At 41.1% G+C, this 16500-nt stretch overlaps 1 protein-coding gene across 4 annotated transcripts; it reads left to right on the forward strand.

The window, feature by feature from the left end:
* Positions 1-359: 359 nt before the first annotated feature.
* On the forward strand, positions 360-15389 carry Wsb1 (WD repeat and SOCS box containing 1). Of its 4 annotated transcripts, XM_021177451.3 has the most exons (9): positions 360-692; positions 3991-4159; positions 6301-6569; positions 8774-8905; positions 10553-10653; positions 12973-13145; positions 13419-13532; positions 13969-14076; positions 14301-15387. In XM_021177451.3, the coding sequence occupies exons 1-9, from the start codon at positions 653-655 to the stop codon at positions 14458-14460; spliced, it is 1266 nt and encodes a 421-aa protein (XP_021033110.1). In that variant the 5' UTR covers positions 360-652; the 3' UTR covers positions 14461-15387. The 4 variants fall into 4 exon arrangements, with proteins under 4 accessions (XP_021033110.1, XP_085685895.1, XP_029339592.1 ...); XM_085829769.1 differs by lacking the exon at positions 3991-4159 and having other exon boundaries at positions 14301-15388; XM_029483732.2 differs by lacking the exons at positions 360-692; positions 3991-4159; positions 6301-6569 and adding an exon at positions 11525-12625 and having other exon boundaries at positions 8842-8905; positions 14301-15389.
* The last annotated feature ends 1111 nt before the right edge of the window (positions 15390-16500 follow it).

The raw sequence follows: 16500 nt of genomic DNA on the forward strand, positions 1-16500 counted from the left end.
CTAAAACCAGTTTGTTCTGTCCTGACCAATCGGACACCACTATGCTAATTTCCATCGTATCTCTTTCTTCAGCGCAACCTTCACTTCCCAGGTACTAAAGAGCCAGAGACGTAGCTAGAAGGGATTAAGCACGTGAAACGTCTACTTTGCCCTTTCCGGTTCGGTCACGTGCATTATATAATCCCGGGTTTGCGCTTGGCAATGAGCCTTCGACTTCGAAACTGCCCGCAGGTCGCGCTTTGAGGGCTCACGCCCGTCCGTGAATCCAGACCGTCACGTCCTCTGCGTCGAGGGGGCGGGGCCCGGTGGTCTGACGTCACCCACTACACCCCGCCTCCCAGATATTATCAGTGCCGCCCGCCATCTTGTCTCAGTGTCTGGTTTGGCGGCGGAAGCTTTGGAGGGCTGTCTGAGTCAGTGAGTGGAAGGCGCGCCGGCTCTTTTGTCTGAGTGTGACCCGGTGGCTTTGTTCCAGACATCCCGGTGATTTCCTCCGGGCAGTCCGCAGAAGCCGCAGCGGCCGCCCGCGCTCTCTCTGCAGTCCCCACACCCGGGAGAGCCCGAGCCCGCGTCACGCCCCTCAGCCCCCGCTGAGTCCCTTCTCTGTCGTCGCGTCCGAATCGAGTTCCCGGAATCAGACGGTGCCCCATAGATGGCCAGCTTTCCCCCGAGGGTTAACGAGAAAGAGATCGGTGAGGCCCGGGATGGAGGGGGAGCGCGGGGACAACGGGCAGAGCATGAAGAGGCTGGCTCCGGGGCCCTGGGGGAAACGGGGGTGGGAGTGGGGGATGGGAGAACGGGGAAGTCCGATGCCAAGGCCCACGAGCGCCGGGGACCGGATGCCGGGGCTCCGGAGAAGCGGAGAGGAGCAGGACCGACGCTGCGTGGCGGGAGGAAGCGGTCCCGCGATGGGCGTCGGCCGGGAGTGAATGGACCCAGAGCGGGCCTCCCGAGTTTGCTCAGCGCCCGGCAAACCCTAGTGACACTATCACAGCTGGGGTGCAGATCGGACGTCCTGGGATTCTCCCGAATTCTCTCTCTGTCTTGGATATCGAGTGGACCTGGAGAGTTACTAGCATAGGCTAAGGGGTCTATCCTAGGCTCTGTTTGGTGGGAAAAAGTTGTGAACTTTTGTGTTTTGAGGCACAGCAGCATCTGTATGTCCGGTACTCTAATGAGAAAGGGACCTGGAGAGGTGTCAGCAGCGTTGAAAAAAAGTTTTAGTGTTTTTTAAAGGATGGCGTTATGAAAGTGAAGGGTTCTAAGGAGGGAACGTGTTGCCCACCTACACGGGGGTGGGGGGAAGGAGCCGTGTGAATGGGTGGAATGGCTGAAGGAGGGCTATTGTACAGAGGATGTGGCAGTGGCTAGACCTGTCACGCGTCCCGCTGAAGCCTGGACAATGGGGAGTGGAAGGGCGTGGGCCAGACCTGCCCATTGGCCCCTTTAAAGCACTTAGCATTATTTAAATTCTCTCAAAGGAGTCACCTTTGAGCCCATTGGATGACATTCGTTGAACAAAATCATCATCAGTAGACACTGACTTTACAGTTTTGTCAATTGGATTTTCATGTCCATGCTAAAGGTAGGGGCAGGACTCCATGAATGTGTGAAGAGTTCCAGGTCAGGCTATAACTGAGCTACTACCCTCTTTAACAAGGCACTGTCACACTTCCTTTCTGGTCGTGAAATCGGAGGATGGAATGTGAGGAAGAACTTAAATCTGGTTAGCCTTGTTCAGTGATGACTCATGATGTAAGTGCTGTGCAGATAGGCTGGGTTTTAGGGCTGGTTCCCACCCACTGCCCCATTACTTTTTTTTTTTTCCAAAGCACTTTAGAGAAAAACCTTACTTGAGGTTGGCAATATTTTACTAGTCAGTATTTGAGTATTTAAAACAGCTGATTAAAGTATAAAAATTGTTTGTGTCTGTTAGCTAACAAGGAAACGTGAAGGCACTTAGAAAAATGCTGACTACGTAACAATTGTTTTACAGTTTTTATAACAGTACTAGAATGTCTTACATTTGAAGATGAGTTAGTGAATTGTTTCTTGGGGTTTGGTGTTTGAACCAGCCACATCCCTATCTCATTAACACTTTATAAAGCAAAGTAGCCAAATGAGTGTACCCAAGATTAGTTTATAAAAGTAACCTTAAAGTACAGATATAAATCTCTGGGAAATAAAGTATTCTTAGATCAACTTGGGAGCATTCTTTTTTAAAGCTAATGGCTTCCATTGCCTTCTTTTAAAAAGTAGAATTTTAAAACTTGTTTTCCTTATTTGTGAATGAAGTCCCTTCTAAAATTCATTTTGACCAATAGATGAAGGTTAAGCAGGAATCCCAGTTTGGGGGGCTGAGTATGAGAAGAACCCCAGTGAAAGGACCATGTAAGAGTGTATGTAGGCTTGGAGAAATGCAGGAAGTCTGCAGCAATGTGCTCCTTCTGAGGTTTCGCATTAAAAATGCATTCTGCTGGCATTGAGGCTCACCTACTCATGAGTCTTATATCACAGTCATGTGACTGCCAATAACAGGAATGTGAGCTTATTCTGTGTTGCTCCCTTTTGAAGAAGTGGGAGTGCTCTATCTCCAGTCACTACTAACGGGAATGTATTCCAGGAAAATGTAAAAATTAAGGTAGGAAAAGATAGAAAATTGACTCAAAACTTTATAATCTGAAGACTGATGGAAAGAACTAGAACTATTGTATCCTAGAGAAGACTCCAGTATAGGTGCCTCGTGACGTCATGAGGTCTAGATTGTTCTCAGATCAGATTCAGCTCAATAGGTGGGTGGGATAGAAGGAAGATTTTGAATTCTTTTGGTTTTTGTTTTGCTTTTTCTTTGTTCTTAAGGCAGAATTTCTCTGTGTAACCCTGGAACTCTGTAGAGCAGGCTGGCCTCAAACTCAAGAGATTCTTGCCTGCCTCTGCCAACTGAGTGATGGGGTTAGGATTAAAGGCGTGTGCCACTACCATCCAGCAGATTTGAGTATCTAAAAAAGAAAACATTGTTTAAGCAAAATAGTTTTATTTATCTTAGTGATGGGTGTTAGGATATTTTCATATAAGAAGGAAAATTTTAGAATGTAGAAAAATGGGTATCTGGTTTCTTTGTGGGTTTTAAACTATACTCATTGGACTTGTTAAATGTATCAAATTGGGCCAGGAATGTACTTAATAACTTACAAGTGGGAGTTTATACGTGTGCTTTTTTATTTGTTTAGTAAATATTAATTGAACACTTAACATGCTAGATGCTTTATTAGTTACTAATGGCGTATACAACACAGACTGTAGAATTCACTGACCAGGTTTTCTCCCCACCCCCACAACCCCCAGTGGATACTAGGGCCTTATGTTAGGCAAGCATGCTACTTTGAGCTGTTTCTCCAGCTCTCCTCCACCTTTTAAAAATTATATGTAACGCCGGGCGTGGTGTAGGGAGGCAGAGGCAGACAGAGTTCTGAGTTGGAGCCTAACCTGGTCTACAGAGTAATTTCCAGGACAGCCAGGGCTACACAGGGAAACCCTGTCTCGGAAAACAAAAAACAAAATTACGTGTGTATTATGTGTAAAAGTGTGTTCTCCACTTATGCCATATGGGTACTAGGAATTGAAATCAAGTGGTCAAGCTTGGCAGCAGGTATGTGTACCCACTGAGTCATTTTGCTAGCCCTCCAGCTCTTCCCAGGCTGACCATGTAGCTGAGGTGACCTTAAAATTCCAATTCTTTACCTGGTTTGTATTCCTGAACAGTAAGCCTTCTAAGGGCTGAGGTGTGCCTTCCGTGCCTAGTGACATACTTGAAATCTCTTGAAAACCACTATCAAAACAAAGCTCATCTCTAATGTTTCGGGGTAGAAAGCCAATTAAACCATGTCTAAAAGGAAAGGCGGCAACCTCAGCAAATGCCAAAATAACATGGGGCCATCTGAATCCGGTGATTCCATACACTATCCTGATTTCTGTCTTTGTCTGTTTTAGTGAGAGCAGGCACTATAGGGGAACTCTTGGCTCCAGCAGCTCCTTTCGACAAGAAATGTGGTGGTGAGAACTGGACGGTTGCTTTTGCTCCAGATGGTTCCTACTTTGCGTGGTCACAAGGATATCGTGTAGTGAAGCTTGTCCCGTGGTCCCAGGGCCTTAAGGACTTGTAAGACTGCTTTCCTTTGCTTTTGTTGAGTTTACTGTTGTCTTTCAGTGTTGGGTAATAAGATATTTTAAGTTTTCTTTACAGCCAGTGTTAGAAGCTTGTTTGTAGTTGGAATCTTCATTGAAGATTGAATGTAAAGAATTACCTGAGCTAGTCACTGCTGCATCCCTTTGGAAGTGGAGGAGGCAGGTGGCTCTCTGAGGTTCAAGGCCAGCCATGTCTACATAGTAGACCTTGTCTCAAAAAAAAAAAAAAAAAAAATCTGGGTGACCATGGTGGTACATTCCTGTTATCCCAGCACTTGGGAAGCAGAAACGATGATGTCATAGTGTAGACCAGCCTAGACTACGTAGTGAAAAGGTCTGGACTAAATTTGAATATTATAGAATGTTGTAAAATTTTCTCAAATATTTATGCTCCCAACCCCTCCCACACTGAACCCCAGGGTCTTCATACACAGGGGCCAATGCTTTGCCAACTAGCCTACATCCCTGTCTCTTGGTGTGTGTGTGTGTAAAGACAGATTAATTGTTCTTGCATTAGTGTGTGTGTGTTCTGTTGTGTCAGATCAAGTGATCTGTTAGATGAAGCTATTTGCATTCACTTTGGATTTCACACACTTTATTGGTTAACAGAGGTGTATAAACAGATTTTTTTCTAAAATAGATCTGGTCACTATGTGGCCCAGATTGGCTTTAAATTTTTGATCCTGTCTCAGCCTCCTGGATGATGCTGTCTGGGTTTGAGCCACAGACCCTTCTGATTGGAGTAGGGTCAGGGAAAGCTTTAACCTAGGCCAACTTCAGATTCAGTATGTAGCCTTGGATGACTTTGAACTTCTAATCCTGCATTTCTACTCAGAATTGCTGGAATAACTAACTGGGTTTCCCTCCATACCCCATTATGCTGTGATAGAGATCAGACCTGAGGTTTCATGTCTGCTCTGTGAGCATTCCACCAGCTGAAGTCTTATATGTCTGTTATTTTAATTTTCAAGTTAGATTTTATCTAGGCTTGTGTGGTCCCTTCACTGTGCACCAGGGTCACTGAAGTTCCCAAGATAACTCTTCTTTCTGAAGGAACTTAATCTCGTCATGCTGTCTGTCCATCACCTGACAGTTCTTTCTATCTCTGCTTGAATAAGGACATGTTCATGATAGCTTCAAAGTTTTCTGAAGTCTCTGGCTTCTAGTTTACTGAAATAATCTAGTTTAGTATCCTAAAAGGTGGATTATATAATACTTAACATTATTTAGCAATTTAATTTAGCAAATGAGCTAAATTAGTCCTTAAATTCATATTGAGAAGTTACTGTTTTTCTCATCTGTCTTAGTCAGGGTTTCTATTCCTGCACAAACATCATGACCAAGAAGCAAGTTGGGGAGGAAAGGGTTTATTCGGCTTACACTTCCATGCTGCTGTTCATTACCAAAGGAAGTCAGGACTGGAACTCAGACAGGTCAGGGAGCAGGAGCTGATGCAGAGGCCATGGAGGGATGTTCTTTACTGGCTTGCCTCCCCTGGCTTGCTCAGCCTACTCTCTTATAGAACCCAAGACTACCAGCCCATGGATGGTCCCACCCACAAGGGGCCTTTCCCCCTTGATCACTAATTGAGAAAATGCCTTACAGTTGGATCTCATGGAGGCATTTCCTCAACTGAAGCTCCTTTCTCTGTGATAACTCCAGCTGTGTCAAGTTGACACAAAAATAGCCAGTACATCATCCTAAGTTCTCTTCTGAGCATCAACAAAATGTTACAGGTTTAGTGTCATCACTGAGTACATGTCCTGTGATAGAAGCTGTCTCAGTTGAGACCCTGACCAGTGCTGGACACTGTCGACAGTGCCCACTCTCAAGTGGAGCCAGGCTTTACACTACTCTGTTAAGGAAGTTCTTTGAAGTTAATTGAAGCCAGTTTGGAAGGAAAATTAGCTATAAATAGTTTTCTTACTGAGGATTCTCTCAGCCACCAATAGTTTTCATGAGTTGAATTTGTCTAGCCTTTTATTTCAGATACCAACTTTTTCATCTTTAGAAATAGTGTTACAATTGTATTGAAAAATTTAACAAGTGTTAACAATTATTGTTTAGGGAAGTTTGGTATAAAGAGAAATTCATTTTCAATCTTTTTCCCCTCAGTCTTTTGCATGGTTCCAAAAATGTTACCAATTCAAGCTGTCTAAAATTGGCAAGACAAAACAGTAATGGTGGTCAGAAAAATAAGCCTCCTGAACACGTTATAGACTGTGGAGACATAGTCTGGAGTCTTGCTTTTGGGTCTTCAGTTCCAGAAAAACAGAGTCGTTGCGTTAATATAGAATGGCATCGGTTCCGATTTGGACAGGATCAGCTACTCCTTGCCACAGGATTAAACAATGGTCGCATCAAAATCTGGGATGTATATACAGGTATGGATTCATATCAGAAGTGAACCTGAAAAGTGAGAATTAGTCTTTATAATTGTTTTAAGTCTTAATAATTTATAATTTTAATCTAGGAGAATAATAAAGAGTTTATACTACTTGATAAAATATGCAAAGCAGGTTTGGGTCTTATTTTAGTTAACTATAAACTAATATTTTAGTTTCTGACTCAGCAAAATGTCTTACATTTTTTCAATGATAACTTAGGGGTTTTCAAGCAGTTTTTTGTATCCCAAGCAGGCATCAAGCTCGCTGTGTAGCTGATGATGACTTTAACTCTGCCCTTCCAGCTACCACATCCTGAGTACTGGGATTGCAGGCCTGTGCTGCAACTCCCAATTTATGCAGTGCTAGGACTCCAACTCCTGCATACTAGGCAAGCACCTGTCAACTGAACCACTTACCCAGCTACAGATCAGAGGGCTGGTGTCTTAGTTGAGTTTTACTGCTGTGAACAGACACCATGACCAAGGCAACTCTTATAAGGACATTTAGTTGGGGCCGGCTTACAGGCTCAGAGGTTCAGTTCATTATCAAGATGGGAGCAGGCAAGCATGATGCAGGAGCTGAGAGGTCTACATCTTCATCTGGAGGCTGCTAGGATAAGGGTGCTAAAGTCTTCCCACGGTGACACACCCACTTCAATAAGCCTATACTGCCTAATAGTCCCAAGCATATACAGACAATCCTACAGTTGGTTTTTGGTTTTTGAGACAGGGTCTCTCAGTATGTAGACCAGGCTGGCCTCAAAGTCACAGAGATCTATCTGCCTGCCTCCCAAATAAGTGTGCACCACCATGCCTAGCTCACAAATCAAGTTTTAATAATCGATACCTAACCTTCAGTTTTTTTTGTTTTTTGTGGGTTTTTTTGTTTGTTTGTTTGTTTTTAGAGACAGGGTTTCTCTGTATAGTCCTGGCTGTCCTGGAACTCACTCTGTAGACCAGGCTGGCCTCGAACTCAGAAATCCGCCTGCCTCTTCTTCCCAAGTGCTGGAATTAAAGGTGTGGGCCACCACACCTGGCTCCCTTCAGAAGGTTTTAATCACTTTATCCAACATCTAACTACATAGTTGGGGAAGTTGAATTCTTTGAACAAATAAGTATTATTCAAGGTGGTAGCAGATGCCTTTGATTAAAGCACTTGGGAAGCGGAGGTAGGTGGATGTCTGTTTGAGGCCAGCTCCTGTTTACATAGTGAGTTCTAGGTCAGCTAGTGCTATATAGAGAGACCCTGTAACAACAACAAAAAAGCAAGTGTGTGTGTGTATATATATATATATATATATATATATATATGTGTGTGTGTGTGTGTGTGTGTGTGTGTGTGTGTGTGTTCAAACTGGGCATGGTGATACATAGGTGTGTGACCTCAGCATGGAGACGTTTGAGTGGCCAGCCTGATATACAGAACAAAGTGAGGGCAGCATAAGTTGCACAGTAAGGCCCTGTCTCCACCAAGGATGAGGGAGGAAGCTCAGTGGTAAAGTATTTGCCTAACATTGCTTCACACCTGAGGTTCAGTGACCAGCAATGCAAGAAAAGAAAAAAGTGCTGGGCAGTGGTGGCGAATGCCTTTAATTCCAGCAGTTGGGAGGCAGAGGCAGGCGGAAAAAAAAGAGTTTAGATTTTGCTCTAGTTCTTAGCATATTCTGTTTGTTCACAAATATAAAATAATTTTAGTGAGCATAAAAGCAAGATGTACCCCAGGACATAGTAATAATGGCGTTGACTTGAGGACAAGGAATCAAAGTTTGATTGGCTTATTGAGGGGAAAAATTAAGGTGACCACAGATTTTTCTAGAAAACAAAACTTCCAGTAACTGATAAGTGTTTGTTTGTTTGTTTGTTTTGTTTGGATAATGTTTACTTTATGGAGCATTTGATGGTCCAAGGTCAAAGATAAAGTTGATACTTTTGATATTGTAAGGCCATATTGTACAAATGAAAAGTCAGTGGTGTGGGGCTTTCTTAATGCTAATTTGCTCTAGGAGTCTTCTTCCATTTCAGTCATTTCTTTTATAGTTTTCTAATACATGGAGGGTTTGTTTTCTTGGGAAGAATTTCTGAGTTGTAGATTCTCACAGCTAACAATAGCCACTAGTTAATAAATGAAACAATTTATTTCATAAAACAGGAAAGTACCCAAGAATATCTGTTTAATTTTTTTCTTCTTTCAATCACATTTAGGAAAACTCCTCCTTAATTTGGTAGACCACATTGAAATGGTTAGAGATTTAACTTTTGCTCCAGATGGGAGCTTACTCCTTGTATCAGCTTCAAGAGACAAAACTCTAAGAGTGTGGGACCTGAAAGATGATGGTATGTATGTATGCCTTTTGTCTTTTCCCTAGCTGTGTAAAAGGATGAGGTTTTGTTTCTTTTTTTTTTTTTTTTTTTTGAGCCAGGGTCTCTCTGTAGCCTTAGCTGGCCTGGAAATTGCTATGTAGACCAGACTGTCCTCACAAGAAATCCACCTGCCTCTGCCTCTTGAGTGTTAAAGATGTGTTCCACCACACCTGGCCACATCTCTTGACGTTACTGGTTTTCAGAGTGATGTGGGGATTGCCCATGCCCTGCCCCGACTCCTGAAGGAAGGACGCCAGTAATCCTAGCTTTAGGGGAGGGGAGGGGACCTGGACAGCAGAATTGAGAGCTCTAGGACAAACCTGCTAGCTACTTAGCATGACACTATCAGCAAAACAGAAACCAAATGGCTTGGTGATCATTGTTACTTTCCTTTTTTCTCTTTAATACTTGGGTCCCTTTCCTATATAGATCAAACAAAGCACAGCTTAAGTAAGCCAGAACAGGAACCAGCAGTTACTATAGTAAACAATCTTGACCCTGCTCAGAACACACACAGATCTATAACTCTAAGGAATTCAACATCTCTGGCCCCTGTGGATACTGCATGCAGGTGCTACACAGACATATATGCAAGCAAAATAATACTCACATATTAAATAAATGAAATTTTAAAATAAAAAACATTATTCTGGGGCTAGAGAGATGGCTCAGCATTTAAGAGCACTGACTGCTCTGCTGAAGGTCCTGAATTCAAATCCCAGCAACCACATGGTGACTCAAAACCATCTATAATGAAATCTGATGCTCTCTACTGGGGTGTCTGAAAACTGCTACAGTGTACTTATCATATAATAAATATAAAAAAAAAACCCAAAAACCTATTTTTAACATTTTATTTAAAACAACAAATCTAGGCGCCTAATAAAATTTAGATTATATAGCCTGATTTACAAATCAGGATTTGTAATGTGGTTAAATGCTGGCAAGCATAGGTCATAAATTCTTTCATAAAAATACGAGATGTTTTATCCTCTAACCCTCATGGAAAAGTATGTTGGTGTACTCAGTTTCTTTCTGAGACGTGTGGTGTATTGATGTATTTTACTTTATAGAAACAAATGTAGAACAGGCTGAAGTACCTTCCTTTATCTCTTAAATACTGAGATTAAAGGTGTATACATTAGCATGCCTGGCTTTTATATTCTAAATTGTATTATTTTTAGTTCTCTATATTCATGTTTGTCTACATGTGGTTATGGATGGATGTCTGAGGAGGTCGGAGGTGTTAGATTCCCATGGAGCAATAAAGTGCTGGGAATCAAACTCAGGTCCTCTGCAGAGCAGAGTGTGCTCTTGACTGCTGAGGTGTGTCTCCAGCCCTGTGTAATTTTATCAAGCAAAATACTCCCCCTGTGAGTTTGAGGCCAGCTTAGTCTGCATAGTGAATTCTAGAACAGCCAGGACTACATACAGAGTCCCTGCCTCGGAAAACAGGATGGAAAGAAAGCAAGCTGGTGGGAGATATTGAAGGCCTTTCTATGCATATACATACATCTTTTTCAGCTGTAAAAGTTCATGATAAATGTAGATTACTGACTTGTCTGTCAAGGTGTTACCGATTGGAACGGGGTCCTGACACAGACGCTTCTTTTTGTCCAGGAAACATGATGAAAGTATTGCGGGGACATCAGAATTGGGTGTACAGTTGTGCATTCTCTCCCGACTGTTCTATGCTGTGTTCAGTTGGAGCCAGTAAAGCAGTATGTATCAAAGTTCTTGTACATGAACTTTTGTGAATTGGATGATAATGTATGCCTAATCATTTTAAATCTAAGTAACCTGTTACGTCTGTGCTCGGTGTCATGAATGTCTTAAGTGCTTTAGTTCATTATGGAGAGAATTTGCAAGTAAAAAATTAGTTATCTGTGAATTGAGAATTGAATTGCTTTTAGAGATGCTTATAAAATGAAGGGTTAGTGAGGGTTTTTTGTGGGTTTTTTTTTGTTTGTTTGTGAAATCTAGGAATGCTTAAGTGATATAGATGATCTAGTCCATTTTTAAGATATTTCCTTGCTAATTATTTTCTTTGTTTTTGTTTTGTCCAGTTTGCTGGTTTTGTTTTTAAATTTTGAGTCTCAGTTGATCATGGACATTAAACTGAAAAAAAAAAAAGTAAATTATAAGCATAATAAAATTAAAACTCATGGATGTCCTATAGTGGACTATAGATGAAGCTGCACATGGTGTGACAGTGTGCCTATTGACAGCTTAAGTAGTGACTGTTGAAGGTTGTACTTTTAGTCAACTGTCAGTTTACTAGCTCTGAGTTAATGTATTTTTAAGAGTTTAGCAGCATTGAGTATGAACCTGGCTGGACTCCAAATACGTATAATGATGGCAACACTCTTTGGATTGATGGGGGTGGGGGTGGCTAGATAAAACACATTTTATTTTGCCAAGAAGTATGTTAAGATGATAGGTTGTGAATGTTAGAAGTTTAAAACAAAGTAGCTTAGTTTTGTTTTTGTTTTTTTGTTGTTGTTGTTTTTAAATCATAACAACAAGCTAGATGTTGACATTGCGATTTTAGGCTGTGTGTTTTCCATATGCTTCTTGCTTTCCCTGTCACAGGTGGTGGCAGCAATATTGGTGTGATTGAGGTTATGCTGGCACCACTCGCACACAGGCGCACAATGGTGTTAGCTGGGCAGAAAGAGTGGCATCTCTGGCTACCGGGCTGGGGGCGACCTTTACCATAGGATGAAGTAACCTTGCATTCGGCTGCAAGGTGTACTGTACGTACACAGGTGCTGGTCGGCGTCCACTTTCTGCTTTTCTTTCTTTTCTTTTTCTTTTCTTTTTTTCCTTTAAAAAGTAATTTCCCCCACAGTAATGTCCAGACTCCTGAGTAAATTGATCTTCCAGTTTGAAGGAATTGAGAGTCTGACAAGTAAATTTAATGTTAAAGTAACTGGTTTTTGAGTGCTTTCTGTTTTTTTGGAATTCTTAAGATACTAGTAGTGCCTTAAATGATTTACCCAGTTATTACACTTATTTCCCTTGGGAAACAATGTGTGCAGAAAGGAAGTAGCAGAAAGGATTATTCTACTTCAGGAGGAGGAACGCTGTCTCACTAGGCTTGCTGTAAACCTCCCAGCTTACGTTTACTCTAACAGTAAGCATTAGAATACTGTCCAGAACTACTTGAGAGGCTAAGGCAAGTAGATAGGCCAGCCTGGGCTACTTAAAGGTCAGCCTTAACTTCTTGGTGAGACATGACCTCAAAGCAAAACCCAGCAAAACCTATTTAGAGCCTTCTGCACAGTCTTTGGATGTTTAAAATCTAAACTGTATGTGGGTTTACTTTTACGTAATTTAACTGTTTTATGCTGAAAGTAACTAATGATCATAGTCAATTTGGAAAAATAAGTGTTAAATCTTGATTATCTAAAAATGTTGTAGTTATATTTTCATAAAATAGTATATTTTCATCTGTAATATGGTTTAGTAACATCCTTGTTGTTTGCCAACAAAATTATTTTTGGCTGTGAAAATTCTCTTTGCTTGCAGTATCTGTTTCTCTTCCTAGGCTCTCGGTGGTGACCCAAGCCTATTGTAAACAAGTGATTATCTCAAAGGGGAGATGCCAATGGAGTAACAATTGCTAACATTACATTTTCTGTCTGTATATATTTTTAAAAATTGGTAGTTTCTGGAAAAAAAGAGAAAGGGGTTTGTAATACTTAACCCTATTTATTTCCATATATTTTAGTTAATTAGATTTTGGAATAAATGGATTTCAGTATTTGTGGTTAAATTGCATTGCCTTTATTTTCCCTTTAGGCTTATTTTTTAAATTAACATTTAACAGAAACATTTGAAATAGAAATTTGCATGTCTGCTTTAATTAACGTAAAGACTGATTTTTAATCTATGACACTGAGCATATTCTTTAAATTACTCATAATTTGTAATTAATTTGATGTAATATTAAAGTAGCAATTGTAGTTTAAGATGTGCCCCTTTGTCCTCTGTGTGTCTGAGTGAACCTATAACATTTCCCTGTTTTATTATTTCAGGTTTTCCTTTGGAATATGGATAAATACACCATGATTAGGAGACTGGAAGGTCATCACCATGATGTTGTAGCTTGTGACTTTTCTCCTGATGGAGCATTGCTAGCTACTGCATCCTATGACACTCGTGTGTATGTCTGGGATCCACACAATGGAGACCTTCTGATGGAGTTCGGGTGAGTACCACATGAATTATTTCAGTTAGTAACCCAACATTGGCTATCAGTATATATAGCTTTGAAGAATTTGTATAAAGTTACAATCCCTAAAAAAATGTAAAATGAACAGCTCTCTGTTTCATTGAACTTAGCTGTAACAGTTCTCATCAGTCTTGTTGTATCATCAAAGCCCCACTTTAAACCTTATTCAGAGGCCAGTGAACTTGGTACCAGGGCTATTTTGTTTCTTGAATTGATTCTGAAACACTGCAAATATGTCTCTGACCCCAGGCACCTGTTTCCCCCGCCCACTCCAATATTTGCTGGAGGAGCAAATGACCGATGGGTGAGAGCTGTGTCTTTCAGTCATGATGGACTGCATGTTGCCAGCCTTGCTGATGATAAGTGAGTATTATGGAGTATGGTATAGTGTAGTTTTGTCTGTAGTTGCGATTTTTAATGAAAGTGTGCTTTAACTCATAACACACTCTTAAGCTTGATTTAGGTTTTTGTACAGGAGTTGTTTGTATTTGAAATGGTCTTGGTATGTGGGCCAGATTGATCTTCAACTAAAGATCCTTCTACCTCTGCCTCCTGAATGCTGAGAATTCTGTGTGGACCACCATGCCCATCCTGTCTTTCTAGACAACGCTTTGGAAGGTGTTGTTTTTTGCTTAACTGGCTGTGGTGATACACCTGTAGATTGATGGCCACTGCTTTTGAGATTAGACAAATGTAGAAACATGCTGTTTGAGAGTGACGCGTGTGAATGTGTGCTGTGATCGGAGCACAGGAGCATTGCTTTCTGACTGACTCAGCTCATTCTGAATTTCCCTTCCAGAATGGTGAGGTTCTGGAGAATCGATGAGGATTGTCCGGTACAAGTTGCACCTTTGAGCAACGGTCTTTGCTGTGCCTTTTCTACTGATGGCAGTGTTTTAGCTGCTGGGTAAATACATTTTTCTTGTTTCTTTTTCTTTTGAAAGCTTATTTTTCTTTATGTGTGTTTCTGTAAATTTCCTAGACAAACTCTTTATATAATCCTGCTACTTGCCTTGTCTTGGAGTTCTTATTAGAGTCTAAGGTGAGATGTATGGATCTGATATACAGCTGTAGGGACATAGGACAAGTGTAGTTGGGTAACCATGATTTTGTTTTTCCATTTCTCTGAAGGACACACGATGGGAGTGTATATTTTTGGGCCACTCCAAGGCAAGTCCCTAGCCTTCAACATATATGTCGCATGTCAATCCGAAGAGTGATGTCCACCCAAGAAGTCCAAAAACTGCCTGTTCCTTCCAAAATATTGGCATTTCTCTCCTACCGGGTTTAGACTGAAGACTGCCTTTCCTGGTAGGCCTGCCAGACAGAGCGCCCTTTATAAGACACACCTCAAGCTTTACCAGCTCAAGCGTCTGTCCTTGGAGGCTCGGGAGATTTATTTAATTTGAATCCACTCTTATACTTCATTTCATTAGTTGGACTTTTAAAGCATTATTTATACACCATAGAAAAATTTGAACATATCATGTAATTTTTTTAAGATTAACTGTGAAAACATTACATACATGTATATATTTAGACATGAGCTGCTGCTATATATTGAATGGGCCCTTTAGTTTTCTCTTAGTTCTGACCTGTATATATTGCTTTAACAGAGCCACGATTTGTATATGTGCTATTCATTAGAGCAAATTCAGGGGAATTTTTGTTTTTTTTTATTTGGGGGCACTGAGTTTAGATGATAAGATGAATTTCCTCCTAGGGAATGGAATTGGTCAGGATAGATGGTGTGAAACTGATAAGAGAGGTTTTGGATGTGAAAAAGAGTTTCCAAAAGAATGATGTCTGGGAGTTTGAATGTGACGGTTAAAAAAAGAGCCAAGGAAAAAGATAGCTAGAAAAAAAGGTTGGCTCTCATCGGCCTTAATTTTGGAAAGCAGCTACTTACCCCTCAGAGAATAAAGTATTATGCATTCTTGTTAATTTGAAAACTACATCTACTGTATTATTGCTGAATATTTTGTTAATACTAAGGGACAATTTTAAGACCATGGGTTTTGTTTTTAACATTTTATTTCTGCAGAGGATATTGGTAACTTACCAAAGAGAAGCAATACACAGTATGTCTGCTTTAGCCTTCTTTTATTTATCTCATCTGCAGATGTTGAGAATGTATGCATTATGTAAAATGCTTGTTTTTTATCTCTGTTGAGTTTTTTTAATTAAACGACACAAAACTACTACATTGCCGATATTTCTTTCATGGGTTGCATTGTGTAGTCCTTTTGTCTAGCTGTACTGTAAGGTTGCTGGTGGGTCCACAGATGCGCAGTGCAGAAGACAGTGAGGAAGGAAGGAAGCATGTGACAGGAAACATCACTTTGTGCAAGCATGTGTGCGGTGTGTTCCAAGACCGTGTCCTGGGTGCTGCCATAGCACCCACACAGTGTGCCTCCTCAGGCACACGTAGACCAAAGAACAGCAGAGCAAAAGAATACCTCAGAGCAGTGGACGGCCTCAAAGTAAGGCTGCCTGGTTAGTGATAGAGGCTGATAGTCTGGGTCCTCAAGAAGGCACTCTTAGCCATGTATGATCTAGAGGATATGACCATCCACTGAGTATTGATACGTTCTTCATGTTGGCCAAGTATATGGAAGTAGTTGGGAAGCCAGAAAAGACTCCAAGTGCTTCCTCATGGCAGCTATATTATACAAAAAAGAGGCATCTCTAACCTTAGGGGTTCCCCCCCATTTTACTTGTATACTATAATTTTAAAAATAAGATTTAAAGCTTTCTAAAATTATCAAGTTTTAAATATACAAAAAATAGGATTTTAAAATTATATAAAAATAATCTCTATGAATATTTACTTCTTATAACCACAGCAAATGCCAGTCTGTAACAATAGTTGAATAATACACACTCTGCTTAAGATGCTTGCAACCCCAGTGTAAGAAAGGAACACAACAGTATAAGACCCATGTAAACATGCCCTGGCCTCCCTTTGTCTTGGAGGGAGGGTTGTGGTGCTGCATGCCCAAAGGGAGGCAGGGGAAAAAGGTGGTTGGGCTTTTTCTTGGTTCAGATTCTAGCTATGTGATTTTAGATTGAGGTTGCTTTTTAAAAATATTCCTTGCCACAGCCATGCCATTTGGAGAACTGAGAAGAGATTACCATTCAGATTTGATTGCCTGGGCTTTTGTTTTGAGACAGGGTCCAACTATGTAGCTCTCCCTGGATGGCCTTTTAACCCACAGAGATCCCCCTATTTCTGCCTCTCGGGCTGATCTCCCCCTCCATTGCCTGTAAGTGGGTATGAGTGCAGGAAAGAGTCTTTCATAATGATGCATACCACTTTAAGGCCTGTAAC

Source organism: Mus caroli, unplaced genomic scaffold (genome assembly GCF_978045245.1).
Source record: "Mus caroli unplaced genomic scaffold, Mus_caroli_1 scaffold_13, whole genome shotgun sequence".
NCBI lineage: Eukaryota > Metazoa > Chordata > Mammalia > Rodentia > Muridae > Mus > Mus caroli.

Bases quoted from the DNA above. Each gene is read 5' to 3' on its own strand.
- Wsb1 (XM_021177451.3), top strand. From the start codon at position 653: ATGGCCAGCTTTCCCCCGAGGGTTAACGAGAAAGAGATCG. The intron at 13,146-13,418 runs GTGAGTACCACA...CTCTGACCCCAG, and splicing joins GACCTTCTGATGGAGTTCGG to GCACCTGTTTCCCCCGCCCA. The intron at 14,077-14,300 runs GTAAATACATTT...ATTTCTCTGAAG, and splicing joins GGCAGTGTTTTAGCTGCTGG to GACACACGATGGGAGTGTAT.